The sequence below is a fragment of the Eptesicus fuscus genome, chromosome 19, assembly GCF_027574615.1.
Source record: "Eptesicus fuscus isolate TK198812 chromosome 19, DD_ASM_mEF_20220401, whole genome shotgun sequence".
Taxonomy (NCBI): domain Eukaryota; kingdom Metazoa; phylum Chordata; class Mammalia; order Chiroptera; family Vespertilionidae; genus Eptesicus; species Eptesicus fuscus.
In genome coordinates, this window is record NC_072491.1 from 9122495 (window position 1) to 9147527 (window position 25033).

General features: G+C 39.4%; 1 protein-coding gene and 1 pseudogene across 1 annotated transcript in view; one reads left to right on the top strand and one right to left on the bottom strand.

The window, feature by feature from the left end:
- Positions 1-25033, top strand: part of DPY19L4 (dpy-19 like 4) — a 51147-nt gene that overhangs the window by 13685 nt on the left and 12429 nt on the right. The window contains exons 7-16 of the mRNA XM_054708395.1: positions 5327-5450; positions 8940-9074; positions 11976-12107; positions 12211-12309; positions 12882-12955; positions 15755-15913; positions 16638-16757; positions 18494-18614; positions 22360-22416; positions 23052-23134. Of these exons, the coding sequence (XP_054564370.1) occupies positions 5327-5450; positions 8940-9074; positions 11976-12107; positions 12211-12309; positions 12882-12955; positions 15755-15913; positions 16638-16757; positions 18494-18614; positions 22360-22416; positions 23052-23134 (1104 nt within the window). The remainder of the gene's footprint in view (positions 1-5326; positions 5451-8939; positions 9075-11975; positions 12108-12210; positions 12310-12881; positions 12956-15754; positions 15914-16637; positions 16758-18493; positions 18615-22359; positions 22417-23051; positions 23135-25033) is intronic.
- LOC103292337 (actin-related protein 2/3 complex subunit 3-like) lies at positions 1422-1964 on the bottom strand (annotated as a pseudogene).

The window sequence follows — 25033 nt, forward strand, 5'->3', positions numbered from 1 at the left end:
AATTCTTACCCGGGGATGTTTTCCAATGATTTTTATTTTATTTATTTATTTATTTATTTATTAAAATATATTTTATTGATTTTTTTTCAGAGAGGAAGGGAGAGGGAGAGAGAGTTAGACACATCAATGAGAGAGAAACATCAATCAGCTGCCTCCTGCACACCCCCTACTGGGGATGTGCCTGCAACCAAGGTACGTGCCCTTGGCCAGAATCGAACCTGGGACCCCTGAGTCCGCAGGCCAACGCTCTATCCACTGAGCCAAACCAGCCAGGGCTATCTTATACAATTTCTGAGGGTCAGGAATCTGGAGTGGCTTAGCTGGGTGGTTCTGGTTCTGGGCCTCTGATGAGGTTGCAGTCAGGAGTTGGTTGGGGCTGCAGTCATCTGACAGTTTGACTGGCCTGGACCATTTACTCCTGAGTTCACTCCTGTGGCTGTTTATAAGAAGCCTCACTTCCTTGCTGGCCTAGAAGGCCTTCGTTTCTCATCACATGGCCCCTCCACAGGTCTATTCACAATTTGCTGCTGGCTTCCTTAGAGTGAATGATCCTACGAGTGTGTATTGAGTGTGCCACAGTGGAAGCCAGATACGTTTCATAACCTAATCTCAGAAATGATATGCCATCACTCTGCCATATACAGGGGTGGGCAAAAGTAGGTTACAGTTGTACGTATGGAAAAATATCTATAATAATAAAAGCATAATATGCTAATTAGACCAAACAGCCGAACGACCTTCCAGACGTCATTCCGGACAAAGCCGCGGAGGTGGGGGCCGAGGCAGAGGCAGTTAGGGGAGATGAGGCACGCAGGCAGAGGGGTTAGGGGCGATGAGGCAGGCAGGCGAGCGGTTAGGGGCGATGAGGCAGGCAGGGGAGTGGTTAGGAGCAATCAGTCAGGCAGGCAGGAGAGCGAGTGGTTAGGAGCCAGTGGTCCCAGATTGCGAGAGGGATGTCCCCCGAGGGGTGCTGGATTGCGAGAGGGTGTAGGCCAGGCTGAGGAACCCTCCCCCCTGCCCTGTGCATGAATTTCGTGCACAGGGCCTCTAGTATAATATAAGAATAAATAATAATACAAGAATAAACTTCCACATACTTACTACTTTTACCCACCCCTGTACTATTCATCACCTAGACTAACTGGTACATTGGAAAGTTTCTTACACAGGGTATTTGTTTTTTTCCTGACAAAATGTTAGAAATTTCTTTATTATTACTTAAGCACCAGCTTAATATTGCAGAAAATTTCAAATCACCCTTTGACAGTTCATTCTCTCCCTCCCCCCAAATTCTTGATAATGAACTTTTCAAGTAAAGATACGTTCTCTTCTCTCTTCTGTATAAAGGTTTATAAAATAAAGGTAAAGAACTGTGTACATCTTGCTGTGAAGTACTGCCCACAGCTGTGGAAACGTGTCTGCCCAGCTCTCTTTACTGTCCAGGTCCTGAAAGACTCTTGTTCATGAATTGTCTCCTCACAAAGCAAGTCGGCCACTTGCTGGGTTTATCATCCTTTCTCACAAAGTCTCAGTCCAGGCTCTTGCCTCAGCTGCTGCAAATAGGCCCTCATCTTCCTGTATGCTTGCAAGTTTGGCATAAATTGTGTTAAGTGGAACACCAGGCTCTCCTGGAATGAGAAAATTAGTGACTCCCAGTGTATACATTTCCTTCTCGACTTACCTTTTGGAATTGTGCTGTTGGAGTTTCTTTAGACACTCAGAAATGTAGAGAGTTGTGTATATCAAGGTTCTGTCAGCTTCATTCTTAATTTCATAGTTTTTGAAGAAGACATTGGCCTTTAAGTAATAGATGGCTTCATCCACAATATCTGTATCTTTTGTCTCTCTAGGGGCGGGTCCTTTGAACTGACTTCTGATGGGCAACAGTGCCATGTTTCCAATGAGTTTGGTGTCGGGGTCCATGAGAGAAGAGTGGTAAGCCGGCATCTTGATGGCTCCCGAGTTTCAACCCCTACAGGGTGTTAATATCAAGAGGCAGGGACCATTGCGGACCATCTTGGAGGCTGGCTACCACATGCAATGAACTTTTAATATTCATTTCATTTAATCCCTAGACCTGTCTTAATCATACATTTGAAGAAGAAGCTCAGGCAGTTTTTCATGTAAAAATAACAGCATTACCGAATAATAAGACTCCCTGTCAGAATATTTTAGATACCTTAGTGAGAAATGTAAGGAAATATTGTCTTATTTAATGATAATTAATTTGCCTTATTTAATGACACAGTATATCGTAGGTACCTGGAGCAGGACTTAGGTAGAAAAATTAACCTGATCTATTCTGCTAAAATGTATCTTTTGGCAATTGAAACATTCTCAAAAAAAAAATTATATATATATATATGCTTTTATTGATTTTAGAGAGAGAAAGGGAGAGGGAGAAAGAGATAGAAGCATAAATGATGAGAGAGAATCATGGATTGGCTGCCTCCTGCACGCCCCCTATTGGGGATCGAGCCTGCAACCTGGGCATGTGCCCAACTGGAATTGTACCACTAGCTCCTGGTTCATGCTCAACCACTGAGCCATACCAGCCAGGCAGAAAACAGTGTGTTTTTGTTTCATGGTTGAGAATCCAAGGGTGTGGCCAATGGTATGCATTGTTCTATGCCATTTTACATAGGTGACGAGCATCCATGGATTTTGGTATCCATGGTGGGGTGGTGTTCGGGAACCAATCCCCTGCAGATGCCAAGGGACAACATAGGTCTTTGGGGAGTCAAAAGCTCCCCAACTGTGCATTTTCAACTGTGCGGGATCTGTGCCCCTAACCCTGCATTGGTCAAAGGTCAACTTTACTGCAAAATATAGTTTAATGCCATGAAAAGTATGCTCTATTTTTTATTCATCAGTTTTAGAATTTATTTATGATTGCCTAGAAAAGTATAAAGCAATTTTAGTCATTCTACATGTTGTCATCATTATGTGTTCTTAATGGTATTTTGTGTAACTTGTTTCTTAACCCCAGAAGGGGAAAGCAGGGTTATAAACTAGCTCCTGCGTGTTCAGACTAAAGGATGTAGGCATCCTGGAAAATTCAAGGAAATTTCAGGAAGTCCTTCAGTGGGGCAGGAGGGTTAGAGGCAGATTTCCCTTCCAAATGGTCTAATCTTAATCCAGCTTCACATATAAACAAAATGGAAATTGCTCTTCTCTACAAATACTAGTATATACCTTGGTATCACTTTCAGTGGAAACATCTTTATATTTGACAAGCAAAGAAAATATGTATGATTAAAAGTCCACACTTGATCTTAGCCAAAAGGCTGAGAAGCAATATGATTAAAAATCTATATTAAATTTAATCTTTGGCAAGAAAAGAAAATACGTACATTAGTAATAACAAAGAGTTAAGATGCAATGAACGCACGTGTCCTAGAGGTACCGTTAACAGACAACAGAGGTATCATGCGTGCTGGTTTTGCTTTGATGATGATGGCATGCTCAGGATGCTCAGGGAGTTGTATGTTTTTTTAGTTTCAGGTTTTTGAAATTCCATTTTATTTCTAGGAAGTCATCTAAAAAAGAGTTCTTGTCCTTATTTATTACAGTATTATTTGTAATAATACGAAAAAAATAGAAAACCACTTAAAATATAAGAGAATGGTTACGTAAATTGTAATATATCAAAGCAAGGGAACATGCAGGCATTAGAAGTTATACTGATATTGTATAGTGTATTTCAACTTTCACACATACATTGACAGGCCAAACAGTTTTACATGTGTCCTCTAACACCATGTTTTTCAAACTTCACTTATGTATATTTAAAACTGCTATTGGATTCCATGTGTTGGCTTAAATATATAATGTTATTTAAATTTTAAAAAGTTCCTTATGCTTAAAAGCACTTATGCTACAAAAGAAAAGAAAAGTGGAAGTTATTTTTTATTATTGTTGTTGTTCCTTTTTAAAAAATCTTTATTGTTGGAAGTATTGCATATGTCCCCTTTTCCCCCTTGACCTTTCCCAGCCCACACCTTCCACACCCCAGGCCTTCACCGCCCTATTGTCTGTGTCCATTGGTTATGCATGTATGCATCCAAGTTCATTGGTTGATCTTTAAGTGGAAGTTATTTTTTAAAAAGCACTTACACTACTATTAAAACCAATTTACTAGTTAAGTAACAAGCCAATAAAATATTAACTGAAAATCTTAATTTAGTATGAAAAATGGTATTTTGCTGAAGTCAGATTTCCACTGTCAGTGTAAATATGGTATATGTCCAGTAGGTTCTTTTGAATATGACAAAAACACGCAGCTGGCTACCGCGAGGTGACTCAGCTGTCATCATACTGCTCTGTTCAGTCCACTAAGAAATCTTTTTTTTACTGCAGTGATAAGGACATTGTTCTTATTTGGTAACACATCTTTTAGTATTAAGATCATCTCGTTTTTTTTCTGATTAACCCAAGCCAGTTGGAAGTAGTACTGTGTTGCCAACTACACTTAATACAAACATGGAAGTGAGTCCTGAAATCTTTTGGCAATCATGCGTTACCAAATAGTCATCCGGGTAATTCAGATCATGCTAGAGGCCTGATGCACGAAATTCGTGCAAGGGGCTCGGCCCTCACAGCCGTGGCCCCCGCAGCCCTGGCTTTGTCCAGAAGGTCATCAGGAAGGATGTCCAGAAAGACGTCCGGAAGGTCGTTTGGCTATCCGGTCTAATTAGCATATTATGCTCTTATTATTATAGATGATATGTTTAAAATGAAAACACAAAGTTGAACTCAGAGCATGCCGATCTCTGTGAATGTGCCTATGAAACCCACTTGACCTAACAAGTATTTTGAACTGCTGTTCTGTGCTGCTATCTGCTAGACTCCGTCCCTGGGGAGAACAAGTGGGTTTCATTTGATTTTGTCACATCCCACTGTTAGCCTGCTGGTCCTCACTGCAAGCACGGGGAGGGGAAGAGGGAGTAGCGCAGGTGTTCAGGAAGGTAGCAGTGAGGAGGCTTGGGCAGGGGTGGAGGATAATTGGCAGAGAGTCTACTCAGTTTGTGCTGTAGTGACTAGAGGAGAAGGATCCCTTCATCCCCTCCCAGAAAGTGTTTCTGGAGCGGAGTTTTAAAGATCTACTGCACTAACCTGTGAGCTGAGGGACAGTGGTAGAACCTTTGGAACAGGGATTGCGGGATTAAGCTTCCCAATTCTGGGCTGAGGGAGTGGTTGGCTTTATGTCTGCGTCACAGGATTGTTATGGAGAACAATGAGATGTGTGTGAAAGTGTTTTGATAAGCATAGTGTTACACAAATATAATGTCTTGCTATTTTGCTCTTTATCTGTGGTTTATTTTAGGGTGGATACAACAAGAATTGAACACTCCATTCCTTTAAGAGAAAACTGGGCACTACCATATTTTGCATGCCAAATCGCTGCACTTACCGGCTATTTAAAAAGCAACTTAAATACTTATGGAGAGGTAAGATAGAATTTTGCTTTTTTGGTCATAAGTTGGGATTTATTTTCATTAATCATACAAATAATTTTTGGGGGTAAGATACAAATTTATTTCTCACAATTCTGACAGTACAAATCTGGTACAACTTCTAAAGCTAATAATGAGTTAAATTCAATGAAACTTAGTTATTACATAATAAATGATGTAGTTAGGTAGTCTTGATATAAACTACACTGTTATTCTGCATTCTAATTGACAATAAATTATTTTTAGGAAAAGAGATATATTGTTTTAGTGCAGTTACTTGACAAATATATGAATAATATCTTACTTTGAAAATTAATTTCATTGTTATTTTACCATTTCTCTCACTTCTGTAGCACTGATGGCCTTTAGTCATTACAAGTTAAAGAAATATTAATGAAATATAAAAAGTGTCTACAAATGACAGCAACATTAACTGTTATGGTAGCTCTGCTTATCTTTCTGTTTACCTTGGTTTTCTGTGATGGGATGAAGTAGGTTAGTGAGTTTCAGGAGACTGTCCCAGATAGTTTAGATTTTTTCTTTTGTTGTTGTTACCATAAACCCTTTTGGCAGTCAGATGAAGCTTACAGACTCACTCAGAATAAAGATTTTAAGTGCATAAACTGACAATCTGCCTATCTTGGGTTAGAATTCCTACCTGGAAAAAGAAATCATAAGGACCAAGGAAAGGCCTCTATTGAACCTGATTGGCTGGGAAATAAGATGCACTCTTTCTAAGATTTCAAAAAAAAAATAAAGTTTCTAAGATTTCAAAAAGAAATCTCAGAAAAATATACTGTGTTCTCTTCTACGTTCAGTGATGACAAATGTTCTGAGCATAGGAAACTTTCAATTTCATTTTTTTAACTATAGTATTTCCTTTTTTTATCTAAAACTAGAAGCCTGATGCATGAAATTTGTGCAAGGGCCTCAGCCCTCGCAGCTTCGTCTGGAAGGTTGTCCAGAAGGTCGTTCTGCTGTTCGGTTTAATTAGCATATTAGCTCTTTATTATATAGGATAACACTAACACATTTCAGATTTGTACATTTTGCTTTGCTGTGTTTGTATAAATAGCTCTCTGAGCAACAATATTTTCTTTCTTTTTTTATGTTATTTATTTAATTAATTTACTTACGTTTAAATCTTTATTGTTGAAAGTATTACATAGGTCCTCCCCCCCCCCCCCAAACCTCTTCCAGCAATTTTTAAGAAATATATATTTTTATTGATTTCAGAGAGGAAGGGAAAGGGAGAGAGAGACAGAAACATCAATAAGAGAGAATCATTGATTGGCTGCCTCCTGCACATCCCCCACTGGGGATTGAGCCTGTAACTCAGACATATATCCTTGACTGGAATCGAACCCGGGACCCTTCAGTCCATAGGCTGGCGCTCTATCCACTGAGCAAAACTGGCTAGGGCAAGAATATTTCTTTAATAGTCAGGAAGTCTGTCATTTAGTATTCTCCTGATAGATTGTGCAGCTTTGTAGAAAGAACCGTTCTTCAATTTATTGTTTTATTATTATTTAAAAAAAATCTTTATTGTTGAGAGTATTACAGATGTCCCTCTTTTTTAAATGGAATTATATGGTATTTATCCTTCAAGATTGTCTTTTTTCCCTCAGCCTAATGCTATTTTATTTTATTTTTAAAATATATTTTATTGATTTTTTTACAGAGAGGAAGGGAGAGAGAGAGAGAAGAAACATTGATCAGCTGCCTCTTGCACACCCCCTATTGAGGATGTGCCCGCAACCAAGGTAGATGCCCTTGACCAGAATCAAACCTGGGACCTTTCAGTCCACAGGCTGATGCTCTATCCACAGAGCCAAACCGGTTTCCGCAGCCTAATGCTCTTAATATCCATCCAATACATTGCATATCAATAGCTTGCTCCTTTTCATTGCTGGGTAGTAGCGTATTTCTCACTCTGGAGGCTAGATCTCATGGTCCCGGTTGCATCAGGCTATCCAAGTTCAGATAGTTTGTACAGTTACCTGAAGCCATCCAGAGATGTCTGTGGTTGATTACTGAAATGCATTTAATGTGTCACTTAAGTTACATATAAAAAGGGTAAGGAGTAGTATATAAGAGTGCACAGAATTTTGAAAATATTCAGAGAAAGGAAAAACGTAGTTAATTGTCCAGATTGTGCTTGATGCGTATTTCTGTCTTATTTTCACTACATGTTCTTAAGTAGTTTGAGAATAAAATTAGCCGGGTTCCGGTACAGGGTCGCTCTTCTCCAGCATCCCCAAAGCATTCTCCAAATGGCCAGTACGTAGGCTGGGTCTAGAGCTGAGCCTGCATTGGTTTCTCTGACCGATTCCCTGGGAATGGTGGTTTCAGGCCTGGTTATTACCGTTCTGGTGGTTCCACATTAGAAGATTTCCAGAACCCCTTCTCTCATAGCTGTTATGATAGGAAGATCAGAAGCCTATGTGTTCTGCAACGCTGAGCCCTTCTGGGCCTTGCAGTTGGTATTCTTTGACCAACTGGTAGAAATTGTTCATCTCTTACATTTTGTCTCCTGGTCTTTATCTTCTTCCGGATGCTGAGGAATTCTTTATCTGCTGATGGCCTGCGGTGTTTCTGGCTGTGGAATTTATCATTGAGTATAGTCAGCCGAGTCTGAATGGTTTAGTTTTAGAGAACACGATTCTTATCTTCGGTTTCTTGACTTGACCTTTTCCTTTACTGTTCTTATGAGAACAGTCATTTGACACCAGTGCTGACAGATGAATTGGGAATGAAAGAGTAGATCCCTGGAAGTAGACACTGTGTTAGACATCTGCTAAGGGGCAGTAAATTTCTCCAGACTCGGTTGCTCACTAAGGATCATTTGGGAGATGACATTGGGAAGGACAGAATGGATTTTAGCCAGGCATATTTCAGGCAAGGGCAAGGAGATCCTTGTGTTCAGTTCTGCAGCCGAGGAAAACAACTAAGTTTTATGTGGTTGACAGTACACTTTTGCTGAGGAGAAATTTAAATAGCAGTGTACTTTTTCCATGAGCTGTGCAATGGGCTGTGTGAGACGCCAACATACTAATTAAGGAAAATATGAAGCACGATGGAAGTGAAAATATTTTCTAGGGTGAAAGGAGTTACTTATGCAATAACAAAAGCCCACCAGAGCCAGGTCTAGTAAAGGCCACAGTTTTCTTATATTACTTGACCTCTTCGATGATGAAAGAAAATTGTACTGAATTTTATTTTATTTTCCCCTTTGTCTTCTGAAATTCTCAGTGTGATGTTGAGCTTTGAAGGACTGTCGTTGATTTCTCTCTAGAGTGCTTTAAGATCTTACTGTTTATGTAAGGATTTACTAATAATTATGTTGTGTAGAAACAAAATTTCAAGAATTAGCTTAAAGTTGAACCAATAACAGAGCTGCCACTGTGAGGTAACAACCTCATAGATATTTGTAGGTAGTAATAATGCTATTGATACTTAGTTTCTTTCTTTTGTTTTCCCTAGAGGTTTTGCTACTTATTGATGAGTGCTTCAACTTACATGTTTGTGATGATGTGGGAGTACAGCCACTACCTCTTGTTTCTTCAAGCAACATCTCTGTTCTTGCTAGATAATTTTTCACTGGAGCAAAGTGACAAGGTATTAATGGCATTTTGAAATTGTGATTTTAAAATCAGAGGAATAAATGTTTTTATAGTGTTGTATCTAAAACCATCTAACTTTTAAGCTTTATTTTTAAATGTTTTAATAGGCTCTGATTTTATACTTCTCAGAAGATTGCTAAATTCATCTCCTCTATCCTTTTAGAAGCACTTTGAAATTCCTTTAAACACGATCTGCTTAAGCAAAGTCACCCTGTACTTCCTCTGCATTTCTAGCCATTTCTCCTTCTTCTGCTTTTGTTCATTTAAAGAGAAAGAAAAGTGAAATATAGGACATGTACAAAAGAGTATATGGCTGGTGTATATACAGTATTAGAGTATAATATGGGTATTTGACCACCCAGGCCTGAAGTGGAATATTTGAATAGGCTAGAAGCCCCTTTGTAACTCTTCCTCAGTCATATCCAGTTCCCTCCCCAACAGAGGTTAACTGTCCTGAATCTTGTTAATTCTTTCCTCTTTTTCTTTATGGTTTTTACCACCTATCTATGTGTTCCTAAAAAACTGAGCTGTAACTCATTGTGTACTTTTTACCTGATTTGCCTTTGAGATTCATCCATGGGGATGTACTGAGCTATATTTTATTCATTTATATTTATATATTCTATTGTTGATGGAAATTTCAGTTTTTTTCAGTTCATGTGCTGCTATAAGCATTTTTTTTTTTAATCCTCACCCGAGGATATTTTTCCATTGATTTTTAGAGAGAGTGGAAAAGAAAAGGAAAAACAAAGAGAAATATCGATGTGAGAAAAACACATTGATTGGTTGCCTCCTGCACGTGCCCTGATCAGGGCTGGGTTTGAGCTTACACCCAAGGTACGTGCCCTTGACCAGAATCGAACCCGGGACCCTTCGGTCTGCAGCCAACGCTTTATCTACTGAGCCAAACTGGCTAGGACATATAAGCATTCTTATACATGTCACAGGGCACATAAATGCAAGATTTCTCTAGAGTATATACTTCATAACGAATGACTAGTCAAAGGATCTGTCCCTATGCAACTTAGTTAGATACCAAGCCTTTCTCCAGAATGGCTATATCAGTTTATACTCTTGCCAGAGGTCATTAAAGGTTCCCATCAACATTTGATTCCTTCCGTTTATTTCTTTTTGCCATTTCTTATCTTTTCTTTATTTTAAACCTCTATTAAATATTTGATATGTTGTCCAAGCCAGATTTTAAGAATCTTCTTGTTCTTCTCTTCCTTTTCTTCATCCCATATACTCAGGTGGTCCAAAATCCTGATGAGTATCAACATTTAGGTTATTGGAATGGAGAAAATTCAATATAAAGAGTCGTTACCATTTGCTAATTGAAAGGGTAGTAAGAACCTGAAAGTATCATAGAGGTATCAACTGTAGGAAGCAGATACCATCCCTCAGGCTGAGTTAACAAAGGAAGAATTCGGAATTATTAAAACTTAAGCTTAGAGGAGGGACCTTGTGGAGCTGAAATTCATCCTCTGAGGAAGGGCCACTGTTCAGCTTTGTTGGTGTCTCTGAACTGGAAAGAAGGGCCCTGTGGGAATGAGACCCAGGCCTCTGAGAATGGTGCTCCTCTCTGGGCAAGAGGATGTGATAAAAGGGGGTTCTTCAAGGCTTGGGAGAACTGCAGCAGCATTCAGTGGCTTTAGCAGGAAGTAATTGCTCTGGTGGAGTGATGCTTACAGGAACTGCAAGCAGACATGAAGTGGCAGGAAGGAACGAGCTCCTTCTTTCTCCTCCCACCTTGTAATTGCTCTTACATTTCGTATTGGCACAGCTTACTAGGGAGCCAACTAGAAAAACGGGAATGAAGATTTCAGAGTCCCAGCCCCAGCTTTATGAGGCAAGGGACAGAGAGGAAGGGAGAGGGAGAGAGAGGTAGAAACATCAATGATGAGAGTGAATCATTGATTGGCTGCCTCCTACATGCCCCACACTAGGGATTGAGCCTGCAACCTGGGCATGTGCCCTGACCAGGAATCAAACCCTGACCTCCTGGTTCATAGATCGACTCTCAGCCACTGAGCCACAGCTGGGCCCTATGCTTTGTCTTAATTTTCCCTTTCTAAAATGAATTAACTTTACGCACCAGTGGATAGAGTGTCAGCCTGTGGACTGAAGGGTCCCAGGTTCAATTCCAGTCCAGGGCATGTACCTTGGTTGCAGGCTCCTCCCAGGCCTGGGCCCTGGTCAGGCACGTGCAGGAGGCAACTGATCGATGAGTTTCTCTCACATGGATATTTCTCTCTGTCTTTCCCTGTCTCTAAAAATCAATGGAAAAAATATCCTCGTATGATGATTAAAATAATAATAATAATAATAATAATAATAAAAAAATGAATTAACTTTAGGATAGGTTAAATTATTATACTATTGAATTTTAGAAAATAAATCTACTAAGACATATAACTTTCCTGCGAGATCTTCTATTAAGACATTGAATTTAACTTTCTTATGCTCATTGTTAAATAGACCAAATGCAAAAGTACTTTTCTCTGGTCCTACATGCTATGGCAGTATATTTTCCTTGGGTAGATTTTGGGAACTGCTGCTAAAGGTTTATGCAGTTCGATGTTGCATAGACGTATTTTAACAAGTAAGCCAAGTCAAATTAAGTCAGAGCCTGGGACTACAGAAGGTTCTTCCAGCAGATTTAGACGTCCTTAATTTTAAAACTTTTAGCTTTGTTTGCAAGAATTCTTTCTAAGAAGGATGTAATAAATTAACTACATAGCATAACATTAAAAAACGGATTGAACATTTACACAATATTGTCCTAAATGATAATAGAGCACTTACTTGTAATTATAGTAAAATCTAAACAAAACTAATGAAAATATGTACAATAAAATTCATTTTGTTCTTATTAATTTTATTTTTGTCCCTACAGGTTCATGAAGTTTATAAAATCTATATATTTTCTCTGTTTCTGGGATATTTACTGCAGTTTGAGAATTCAGCTTTATTGGTGTCGCCTTTATTAAGTTTAGTAGTCGTCTTAATGCTTGTTAAGTGCCTTCAGGTAATTAAAATTGCCTTTTTATCATTCTTATGGTGAATTTTTAAATAGTTAATTTTTTATGCCTCACTTCTTTGTTCATTTTATTCCTTTCCTCCCCCCACAGCTAATTGCGAAGAAAAGAACTTTTGTAGCTAAAATAATGAAAGTTATTAATTTTTATTTGGTGTGTACTCTGACAGTGACATTGAATATTATAATGAAGGTAAGCAACTCTGTGTCTTTATGTAGCAGAACAAATGAAATAATGAAATAGAGTGGACTAAATTTCTTTTTTTTAGAGTGAACTAAATTTTAATGAGGGTAATGAGATAGCAAGATAATAGTTTGTACAGTAAAATTTTGAGTTGACCAATGATCATGCCTAGCATATTAAATTAGAAAATAGGATTATGGTTCTTTTCTGGCTATACTTTAAAAATACATCTACTTTATTTTCCATTTAATTTAAAAAGTTATTGTTATGCAGTTAACATTAAGTAATACATGGGATCAACTGAGATGAGTCAAAAATATTTGGAAGAGAGGTAAGTTACGTAAGCCAGAGGGGATAAGGTTGAAATCTTACTACCCCATTATAGTTTTAGGCTTGAGTGTAAAGTAACGTGATGGGCTTATGCCAGTAGATCTCCTTGCTTCACAGTTACACCAGGTATTATTTCATTCCTGTGTTTTGTTTTCTAGTCTTGCTGTGTTTTCTGTGTGTAGTATTGGACAATAGCATATTGTAAGTATAGCAAATCGTTTTTTGTGGTAACTTGTGTTTTTCTCCTCCAGACGTTTGTCCCACACAAAGATAATGGGCACATGCTGAAATTCCTTGAAGTGAAACTTGGACTAAATATGACTAAGTAAGTTTTAGATTATTTAAGTTTATCTACCTCTATACCACTTAGAAGATAAAGAACAAAAATAATCAAAGGATGTACACACCTAACTAAATACCACTTAGAAAATTAAGTAATTTGGGATATTATATCTAGAAAAAATCTGACATTAATCTTTTCTCTCATTAAAAAAATTCTCATTTAGGTCTTCTTGAAATTGATATACTTAAACCTCAATATCATCAAAGTATTTAGAGGTTACTTTCTCCCTTACTAAGGAACAATGATCTAAGGTCAGAATAAATGACAGATTATAAAGAACCACAGTAATTTTAACCACTACATTAGCAAAATGCTTACATGAAAAAGGCTATGGGGCTCAGCCAGCATGGCTCAGTGGTTGAGCATCGACCTGTGAACCAGTGAGCGCACATGCTGGGCTGCAGGCTCAATCTCCAGTGTGGGGTATGCAGGAGGCAGCTGATCAATGATTCTCTCTTATCATTGATATTTCTATCTCTCTCCCCCTCTCCCTTCCTCTCTGAAATCAATAAAAAAGATATATTTTTAAAAAGGGTCTGGGCACAAAAAAGGGGTTAGGCAGTAAGATATTTATTTCATAGCAAAGAATCTCATCTTGGTGTTAAAATGGTGACTGGAGGAGAAGCTGACTTTTTATGAGACTGACACGCTGCCTGCTGCACTAAGAGGACAGCTAAGAAGCTGACGTTTTTTAAAATTCAAGAATAGTGTTTTGCCTTTTTTGTTTGTTTGTTAAATGCATTTTTAAAGCCTAAAATGAAATACATGCTTTTACATATTGACAAAGTCTATTTGCATAACAGGAAATATATATTTACCTGCACATTTCTCTAATTCATATAATATACCTCAGAACCCTATTATCATTTACTGCAGTTACATGGGATTTTAGATACTGTGTATGTCATTTCATGTTGTGATACATCACAGTTAATAAAATATTTGGTATGGTTTAAACAATGAAGTCTTCTGAAGTGTAAGCCATATACATATGTCTAAGATAAAATGATCCTTTAAAAGGCCATGTTCTATATTAGAAAGCCCTGATTGAAATTGGTATATGTAGGCCTTATACATAGCAAGCAATTAGTAAAAATTGGTTATAGACATTTGTAATTTTCTGCCCTTTTCACTGACTTTCTTTCCCTTTAAACTTGGAAGATCTAGAATGAGCCTAGAATTAAGGGCTGCTTTTGTCCTTGTTTCTTAGTTGATATTATGTCAGCCCCTTTATTTAGAATGTCAGCTTCTAGACTTATTTTACAAGGTAATATATTATGTGTTTTTTTTTGTTTTGTTTTTTTTTATTGATTTTTCACAGAGAGGAAGGGAGAGGGACAGAGAGTTAGAAACATCGATGAGAGAGACACATCGATCAGCTGCCTCTTGCACACCCCCTACTGGGGATGTGCCCACAACCAAGGTACATGCCCTTGACCAGAATCGAACCTGGGACCCTTGAGACCGGTTAGGGATATTATGTGTTTTAAGAATAAGACATGGCCCTAGCTGGTTTGGCTCAGTGGATAGAGTGTCGGCCTGTGGACTGAAGGGTCCCAGGTTCGATTCCAGTCAAGGGCATGTACCTTGGTTGCAGACACATCCCCAGTAGGGGGTGTGCAGGAGGCAGCTGATGGATGTTTCTAACTCTCTATACCTCTCTCTTCCTCTCTATAAAAATCAATAAAATATATTAAAAAAAAAAAAAAAAGTCGCAGTTGAGTTACATTTGTTAAAATCAGGGCTGTCGCCGAAACCAGTTTGGCTCAGTGGATAGAGCGTTGTTCTGCGGACTGAAAGGTCCCAGGTTCGATTTCGGTCAAGGGCATGTACATTGGTTGCGGGCACATCCCCGGTAGGGGGTGTGCAAGAGGCAGCTTGTCGATGTTTCTCTCTCATCGATGTTTCTAGCTCTCTGTCCCTCTCCTTTCCTCTCTGTAAAAATTCAATAAAATATATTTTTAAAAAAATCAGGGCTGTCTAATAATAATGTGAGCCACATAAATAATTTTCTAGTAGCCATATTTAAAAAGTAAAGAGAAAAAAGTAAATTTAATTTTAGTGATGTATTTTATTTAACCCAACATATCAAAAATATTATTTTAATGTATAAACAATTAAAAATTAATATATCTTGTATTTTTAAATTCTTTTTTATCTTTGAAATCCAGGGTGTATATTGGCCACATTTCAAGAGCTAATAGCCACATGTACTAGTCGTTAACATGTGGACAGCCGAATTTTTTATTGTCTTCTAGATAAAAATAGAAAGTGAGCCCTGACTGGTTTGGCTCAGTGGATAGAGCGTCAGCCTGTGGACTGAAGAGTCCCAGGTTCAATTCCGGTCAAGGGCACGTACCTTGGTTGCGGGCACATCCCCAGTAGGGGGTGTGCAGGAGGCAGCTGATCGATGTTTCTCTCTCATCGTTGTTTCTAATTCTCTATCCCTCTCCATTCCTCTCTGTAAAAAATCAATAATATATATATATTTTAAAAAAAAGAAAAGAAAGTGAAACTCCCTTAGAACTGTATTGGGCTCTAGAGATGGTAGCATTCCTTGGTGTCAGAAAGCCGCAGTTTTACATTGATTGGAGCAGTTTGCTGTGGAGGTCGTAAATGCTGTTGTCTTCACTTGTAAAGGGTGGGGTCTGGCTGTTAGAAGTGAATGGATTTAAGAAATGTGTTTTGTTTTATCTTAAGTTTCTACTGAGATAAAAAAATACTCTTCTGGTCAGTAGTTTAAAACACCTGTTATTTGAATGTGCTTTGTGTCTTCTATAGGAATTTCACAATGAATTGGCTCCTATGTCAAGAATCCCTACAGGCACCATCTCAGGAATTTTTTTTGCGATTGACACAGTCTTCTTTACTGCCTTTCTATATTTTAGTGTTAATTATTTGTTTTCTTTCTATGATGCAAGTTATTTTTAGGAGAATTAAGTAAGTACCAATGAGAATCAATCACATTTCTAATGTATTATGGAAATATAGTATATAAAACACTTATTTTTAATATTCTTCCAATATTTGTGTATTTGTTTTAGAGCTTCTAATTTCATTCTCTTCATCAGTATATAAAAAAAATTATAAGTTAACCAGATAAAATTTAAGTTTATAAATCTAAACATGTAATATACAGATTTAGTGTAGGAGTAATATTTAAGTAATCAGGTAAGCTTTCACAAACTTGATAATTTACTCAGATTTTTAGTTAACATAAGAATAATTTTTTCTATTTAACCTCAATGAAGCTAGTAGTATTAAGTGATTTTAATTATAAAGTTTGATTATTTTAAAAAATGTTTATCATGTTTGAAAAAGGGGATTGTGTGTGGCATCTTAATTTTGAGAGTTTAGTTGTTTAAATTATGATTTAACTATATTGTTTTAGCAATCACTAGTGAGTGATAATTGATCTTGGAAAGGTTCCTAAAACACTTTTTAAATTATATTTCTGAACTTTCATTTTTAGTCTTCATTGAGTCAGTTACATTTAGGTTCTAAAAGCCATTTTCAAAGACTTGGAGATAGAAAAGTTAGTATTCGACTAGCAGAATATACTTTCAAATGATCAGAAATACCGATGTTTCTTCTTATGAAGAAATTTAAGATCTTTTATTTTTCAAATATATATTTTAGTAAAAACCACATTTCCTTTGTGTAGTGGTGAGTCCCTGGGAGAAACTGTTACTCTTGAAGATGGACGAATTGGAGAAAGGCCAGAAATAATTTATCATGTGATTCACACTATTTTTTTTGGTTCTCTTGCAATGATTATAGAAGGGTAAGTGTACTTTATTTGACCTGTTTAAAAAATATATTTTTTTATTGCCTGGCCGGTGTGACTCAGTGGTTGAGCATCAACCTATGAACCAGGAGGTCTTGGTTTTATTATTGGTCAAGGCACATGCCCTGGTTGCTGGCTTGATCCCCTGGAGGAGGCACACAGGAGGCAGCCAATCGATGATTGGCTCTCTCTCTCTCTCTCTCTCTCTCTCTCTCTCTGTCTCTCTCACTCCCCCCCTCCCTTCCTGTCTGAAATCAATAAAAATATACTTTAAAAAGTTTTTAAAATATATTTTTATTGAGTTTTTAGAGAAAGAGGAAGGGGGAAAGAGAGAGAGAGAAGAAACATTGATGTGCAAGCAAAACATTGTTTGGCTGCCTCCTGCATGCCCCTTATCGGGGATCGAGCCTGCAATCTGGGCATGTGCCCTGGCCAGGAATAAAACCAGCAGACTTTCAGTACATGGATGATGCCCAACCAACTGTGCCATAGCATCCAGGGCTGACCTATTTTCTTAAATAAAGAAGTGTGCTTTCTAGTGGTAATAGGTGGATACTTTCAAGAATACATTTGTAAAACTTGGTATAATAAACAAAGTCTATAAACTTTTTTAACCTAACTGGAGTTTACAAAGGCATTTACTATTAGTTGTGGAGGTGGGTAGGAGAGTGCAGTTTAAGGAACATTTCCTAAATGGGGTGACAGTATTGAGAGAGAAATAGAGATTGGCCTGGCTGTCACTTTCCTTGTGTATATGTAATTTGGGAAGAAGTATTTTTTGGGAACTATAAGAGGGAAGTAGCAAGAGATAATGTCTAGAAAAATAAACAGAGACCAGATTAGGTGGTTTAAAGCCAAAATTTGACAGGATCAGATTTGCTTTTTAGTAAGATCTCTCTGGCAGCAAAAATTGAGAAAGATTTGAGCAAAACAAGATTAGAAGAAAATAAACCATTAAGAAGGTGTCACAGTAGAATTTAGAGGAGAGTAGCAATGGAGATGGAGGAACGGGGCTAAAACTAAAATATTTGGGAATTGGAAACTGCATGAATCGTAGGGACTGTGGTGGAGGGACCATAGGAAGAGCTGCAACTCAGCCAAAGGAGGACTTTTTAAAGGAAGATGTGATCAGATAGAGTCGAAGGTGAGGAAAGAAAGGTGAGTGTGAACTTAAAGGAGTCTGTCTGTAATGGGAATCAGTCTCAGGCAGAGGGGTACATTTGTACCGGGAGGGAAACACTGAGATGCATTATTGGATGGCAGCATTGAGAGTGTTCTGCAAACTGTCTGGAACACTAATCATATTTAGAGATGTAATAGGAGAAAAAACTGGAAAGGCAAGTCAAGGCCATATTTTAGAAGGTCCTGAAAACTATTTAGATGAGTTTTCACTTATTTCAGTAGGCACTGGGGAGTCATTAGAATTTTGAACAGAAAGTGTCTTATAGTTAGGTTTGAAGAAGATTCATTTGGCATTTGGTTGAGCTGGAGGAGAGTCTAAAGGTAGAGATGTTAATTTATAGGCTCTTGCAATAAAATACTGAGCAAGGGTTGGATTCAGAGAAATCTGTGGATTTGCATAATGCTCTAATCTCTAGAGCAGAGAGTTTGTGTTCGAGGGGATATTCTATACATATAATTCAGTGTGCATGGTATCTCCTGGAATTATAAACCAGATTGTAGTATTTGTGTTCATAGGATTTCTCATATGTGACTCCTTTTGTCTTTTCCAGCTTGAAATACCTCTGGACTCCTTATGTATGCATGTTAGCAGCATTTGGTGTATGTTCTCCTGAACTTTGGACGACACTTTTCAAGTGGCTTCGATTACGAACTGTACACCCAGTGTTGTTGGTGAGTCATTGTTATTTTAGGTTAAGTACTTGTTTCTCTTCTAGTTAATGTAAATGGAAACCACATTGAATACCATTGAAATAGCATGAATAAATCACATTATAACTTATGGATAGAAAGAGATCCTGTAAAAAACATTTTTAAATAATTTCTAAGTATAAAAGAAATGTATTTTAATGCAGATAACTTAAAACATAAAAGGTGAATAAAGTGTATCAGAATTTGAGAGGCTATCAAGAATTAATTTTTATATCTCTTGGTTTCATTGAGATCTCTGGTATGTTTTTAGTGTGAATGGAGCATTTATACTGCCTGCTGTGTGCAATGTGCTTGGAGTACAAAGATAAGAAAAACATGATTAATTTCATCATGTAGATTATGGTCTCCTGATCATAAAAGTAGGTAATAAAAAATATTGATGTGCCAAGCGTCCCTGGGTCTGGGTGAGACCATGTGTCCCTGGATCCGGGTGAGGCCTCGTGCACCTAGGCCTGGGTGAGGCCACGTGCCCCTGGGGCTGGGAGAGGCCAAGCATCCCTGGGTCCGGGTGAGACCATGTGTCCCTGAATCTGGGTGAGGCCTCGTGCACCTAGGCCCGGGTGAGGCCACGTGCCCCTGGGTCTGGGGGAGGCCAAGCGCACCTGGGTCCGGGTGAGACCATGTGTCCCTGGATCCAGGTGAGGCCTCGTGCACCTAGGCCCGGGTGAGGCCACGTGCCCCTGGGTCTGGGGGAGGCCAAGTGCACCTGGGTCCGGGTGAGACCATGTGTCCCTGGATCCAGGTGAGGCCTCGTGCACCTAGGTCCAGGTGAGGCCACGTGCCCCTGGGTCTGAGAGAGGCCACGCACCCCTGGGTCCGGGCGAGACCATGTGTCCCTGGATCAGGGTGAGGCCTCGTGCACCTGGGCCCGGGTGAGGCCACGTGCCCCTGGGTCTGGGAGAGGCCAAGCGTCCCTGGGTCCGGGTGAGACCATGTGTCCCTGGATCCGGGTGAGGCCTCGTACACCTAGGCCCGGATGAGGCCACGTGCCCCTGGGTCTGGGAGAGCCCAAGCGTCCCTGGGTCCGGGTGAGACCATGTGTCCCTGGATCCGGTTGGGGCCTCGTGCACCTAGGCCTGGGTGAGGCCACGTGCCCCTGGGTCTGGGAGAGCCCAAGCGTCCCTGGCGGGTGAGACCATGTGTCCCTAGATCCGGGTGAGGCCACGTGCCCCTTAGTCCAGGTGAAGCCGTGCCCCTGGGTCCGGCCGAGACCAAACCAGAGGGAGTTGGACCTCCGTTACCACCATTTGTCCACCATCCAGAGCTGAGGGGTCAGTGCTGACATGTACACATAAGGAACTGGTGGACATTGAAATTGGGTCTCAAAAGAACTGTTGGTCCAGAAAGAAACTCACTACAGACTGATCCATCTGCCTGTCAGCATAACTATTATTGCTCGTCTCACATTCAGTTCTCATAAGTATATATCTAGTGACATATGATCTCGCTCATCTAGGGGAAATGATGAACAACATAGACTGAGGAACAAGAACAGAACCAGAAGCAAGGAGGCATCGATCGGACTATCGGGCCTCAGAGGGAGGATAGGGGAGGGTGGGGGGAGGGGGAGAGTTCAACCAAAGGACTTGTGTGCATGCATATGAGCCTATCCAACGGTTAAGTTCAACAGGGGGTTGGGGCATGCGTGGGGAGGGGGGGGGTTGGGAAAGGGGGGGATGAGGACAAATATGTGACACCTTAATCAATAAAGAAATTAAAAAAAAAAATATTGATGCACCTGCCTGGTATAGCTCGGTGGGTTGAGTGTCATCTCATGGACCAAGAGATCCCAGGTTCAATTCCCGGTCAGGAGCACATACCTGGGTTGTGGGCTCGATCCCCAGTAGGGACATGCAGGAGGCAGCTGATTGATGTGTCTCTCTCATTGATTTTTCTATCTATCTCTCCTTTTCCCTTCCTCTCTATCTAAAAATCAATAAAAACATATTTTTTTAAAAAGTATTGATGTCGCTGAAACCGGTTTGGCTCAGTGGATAGAGCGTCGGTCTGCGGACTGAAGGGTCCCAGGTTCGATTCTGGTCAAGGGCATGTACATTGGTTGCGGGCACATCCCCAGTAGGAGGTGTGCAAGAGGCAGCTGGTTGATGTTTCTCTCTCATCGATGTTTCTAGCTCTCTATCCCTCTCCCTTCCTCTCTGTAAAAAATCAATAAAATATATTTTTTTAAAAAAAGTATTCATGTCATTGGAACATAGAGAAGGGATTCTTAATTCAGTTTTTAAGACTTTCCAGTATGACATTTGAAAGATGCTAAGTTATTAGTCAAATGAAGGGGGAAGAAAGGGTATTTGTGGTAGAAGGAATAAACACAGATAGGCAAAAAATGATGTAATCAAAGGGTATAAAAACAGGAAAAGAAAGAGCATGATACATTCAGTTTTGTTAGCACATAAAATATGAGGCGAGGTAGGGCTGGTTAAGAAATGAGACTGGAGAAGTTGAAGAAGATAAGGTCACAGAGGCCTCTAAGTGTCCTGCTGTGGCACCAGGTCTTATCCTATAGGCCAGTGGTCGGCAAACTGCGGCTCGCGAGCCACATGCAGCTTGCGAGCTGCGGTTTGCCGCTCTGTTGACTAATGAGTTTGCCGACCACTGCAATTGCCAGTAGGAAGGCATTAAGATTGTAGGCAGGGGTGTGAGAGACAGACTTACAGTTTTCTCTCCGCTCACCCTTACAGTTCTGTGAATGAAAGACTTTTGGGTGACAGACTGGAGCCAGGAAAGATGCTGTCACTCAGGTACAGGCCATGGTAGATGAAAGTACCGAAAGCTTTAATTCACTGAGTGTTCAACATGTGTCAGGTGTTTTTCAAAGCATGTCACATGCTACTCAACCCCTACAAACACCTATTGGCTAAGTTTTATTATCCAATATTGGCTAAGTATTTTATAGACAAAAAAATAAAACCTAAACTGGTCAAATGATTTCCCTGAGATCACATAGCTTATAAGGCTGGAAATCAAGATTCACCTCTAGGTTTTTCTTATTGCAAAGCCCATTCACTTCATACTGTGCTATACTGGAGGGAAAAGAATAGGTAGAAGATTAATAAGACTTGGTGCCTGTTAAGTGTGGGAGAATGAGGAAAAGGGAGAAATCATTGTTGTTTTCTATGTTTCTAGTTTATATGACTGTGGATCATGGGGTCACCAATGAACATGGGACAATAAGGAGAAAGACTTGGGAAGGAAGATGATGAATAATTACCTTTAATATTAGTCATGTTGTATTTTGCCAGTTTTTCCCCAAGAAATTTATACCTTCTTATTTTAGCATACTAGTATATTGATGTATATTAGCTGTTTTGCCTGTTATTTCATTGTCTTTTTGTTGTTGTTAGTGTTTTAGGTAGCAGTTCAGGAACCTTTGTGTACTCTTCATAACTTAAATTCCTGTCAAAATGGCCAAATATTGATCTGCTATTTGAAATACATGTGTGTTACTGTTTTTATGTTCTGCCTTAAAATTATATAGTAAATATATATGTTTCACTTTACCTTCAAGTTTAATATGTCTTAAATTTATCATTGGTCTTCAGCCATCTCACTTCATGAGCTAGGTTTCATGCTGACTTAAATTTGTATAACTATATTGATATGTGCTTTGTCACAGAGTCAGTGTCTAGTACTTTAAAGTACAATCTGAAATATATTTATTCATAACTCTTTTGCTTTCATATTTTAGGCTCTTATTCTGAGTATGGCTGTGCCCACTATAATAGGTATCAGCTTATGGAAGGAGGTAAGAAAATCACATTTTTGTATTAAAACTTTATCTATAAGGTAGATATGTGTGTAGGATATTTATATTGAAATGCTATTCTAACAAAATAAAGTCTGGTATTCTTAGTAATGCTTAATTTTTTTTATCATTAAGAACATAATATAAAAGCTAAAATATGTTTAGAATGCCATCTGATGCAATTTTCTGTTGTCTAATACTGTCATTAATTCAATTTATAATTGGCAAAGGAAATTGCTGAATAAACCAGACTTTATATTAAAAAGTATTTTGGCAACTCCAAAATGTAAATATTTATAAAATAATATAAATTCTTTGGATTATAATATAGCATGAAACTAATCGCCAATAAACATGTGAACTATTTGACCCCAAATTAATTAATTAAATTATTTATGATGTGTGTGCATAAAAGACACAACTAGTAATTGCTTGGTAATTATAAAATTACTTATTGAGTCTAGACAGTAAATTAACCATGAAATAGTTGATTTGGGTTGAGAAGATTGAGCAGGTCACTGTCAGAACAATGTTCTAAAATTGTTTGTAAAAAAAGTCTCTTTTCAAATACGCTGGAAAAGTTTTAAACTTTCTAGATACTTATACGTTGGGTGGGTTTTGTTTTTGCATTTTAGTTTTTTCCAAGATTAATGACAGAATTAACTGAACTACAAGAATTCTATGACCCAGATACAGTGGAACTTATGACCTGGATAAAGTAAGAATTGAACTGCCCAATATTGTTGTTAAACTATTAATTAATCATTGTGTACTATCTTATGGATTCAGGGTAAATAATAATGTTTTTTCAAATTCTCATAAAATTTATGAGAATTTTTGAGTATTTATCAGTATTTTTAGGGATATTTAATTTTTTATTGGACTTATAATTCTAATTTTCTAATTGAACTCATCTCCTTTGAAAATATAGCATTGATAAGTCTGAAATTTGAGACTCTCTTCCATCAAGCACCTAGAAATGTGGAATAAAAAGGGACAAATACCCCACGCTTCACCACCAAGAGGCCCAACACCTTCTTTTATTTTTCTTTAATTTTTAATTTTTAAAATATATTTTATTGATTTTTTTTTACAGGTAGGAAGGGAGAGGGATAGAGAGTTAGAAACATCAATGATCAGCTGCCTCCTGCACACCTCCGACTAGGTATGTGCCCGAAACCAAGGTACATGCCCTTGACCAGAATCGAACCTGGGACCCTTCAGTCCGCAGGCCAACGCTCTATCCACTGAGCCAAACCGGTTAGGGCCCAACACCATCTTTTAGATGCAGGGTCTCTCTGTCCCTTGGTCTGCCCAAATAAACTCTTTGGGAGAAAAAAAAAAAAAAAAGGAACAAATACCTTTTATTTGGATAGTCAAAAGGATGTTTCTTTTGCCCTAGGTTGGAGATGGACAAATGGTGGATTGCTAGTCTTGGTAACCAAAGATAACAGGATTTTTAATTTTAATTTTTTAAAAATATATTTTATTGATTTTTTACAGAGAGGAAGAGAGAGGGATAGAGAGTTAGAAACATCGATCAGCTGCCTCTTGCACACCTCCTACTGGGGATGTGCCCGCAACCAAGGTACATGCCCTTGACCAGAATCGAACCTGGGACCCTTGAGTCCGCAGGCCGACGCTCTATCCACTGAGCCAAACCAGTTTCGGCTTAATTTCAATTTTATTGCCCACCCAATACAAGAGATATGATTTAGCCCTATGGAAGTAGAGAATTATAATTGAGACAACTTTCCCATTAATTTCAATTTTATTGCCCATCCAATACAAGAGATATGATTTAGCCCTATGGAAGTAGAGAATTATAATTGAGACAACTTTCCCATCCCGCTATATATATACACACACATACTAGAGGCCCGGTGCACGAAATTCGTGCACGGGGTGTTCCTCAGCCCGGCCTGCACCCTCTCCAATCTGGGACCCCTCGAAGGATGTCCTACTGTCGGTTTACAGGGATCGGGCCTAAATCGGCAGTTGGACATCCCTCTCACAATCCAGGACTGCGGGCTCCAGCTGCTCACCTGCCTGCCTGCTTGCCTGATTGCCTCTAACCACTCTGCCTGCTGGCTTGCTCACCCTCAACTGCTCCCTGCCGCCGGCCTGCTCGCCACCAAATGCCCCCCCGCCAGCCTGATCACCCCCAACTGCCACCCCTGCTGGCCTGCTCGCCCCCAACTGCCCCCCCCGCCTGCTGGCCTGCTCACCCCCAACTGCCCACCTGCTGGCCCCCCCCCCCCCCCACTGTCCTTATCACCTCCAACTGACCCCCACTGATGGCCTGCTCACCCCCAACTGGCCCCCCTGCTGGTCTGCTTACCCCCAATGGCCCCTGCCATCCCATCCTGGCCTGATCAGCCCATGGCGACCCATGGTCCCAGCCCCTCCTTTTTTTCTTTTTCTTTTTTTTTTAATCACCTCCTTGAGTGGAGGCCAGGGCTGGCTGGAAGCAAGTATCTAGGATTTATTTATCTTCTATAATTGAAATTTTGTAGCGTTGAGCAGAGGCCAGGGTCAGCCAGGGTGGGCGGGAAGCTTGGCTTCCTTCATTGCCGGGGGCAACCCAAGCCTCCTGCTTGCTCCAGCTCTGTGGCTG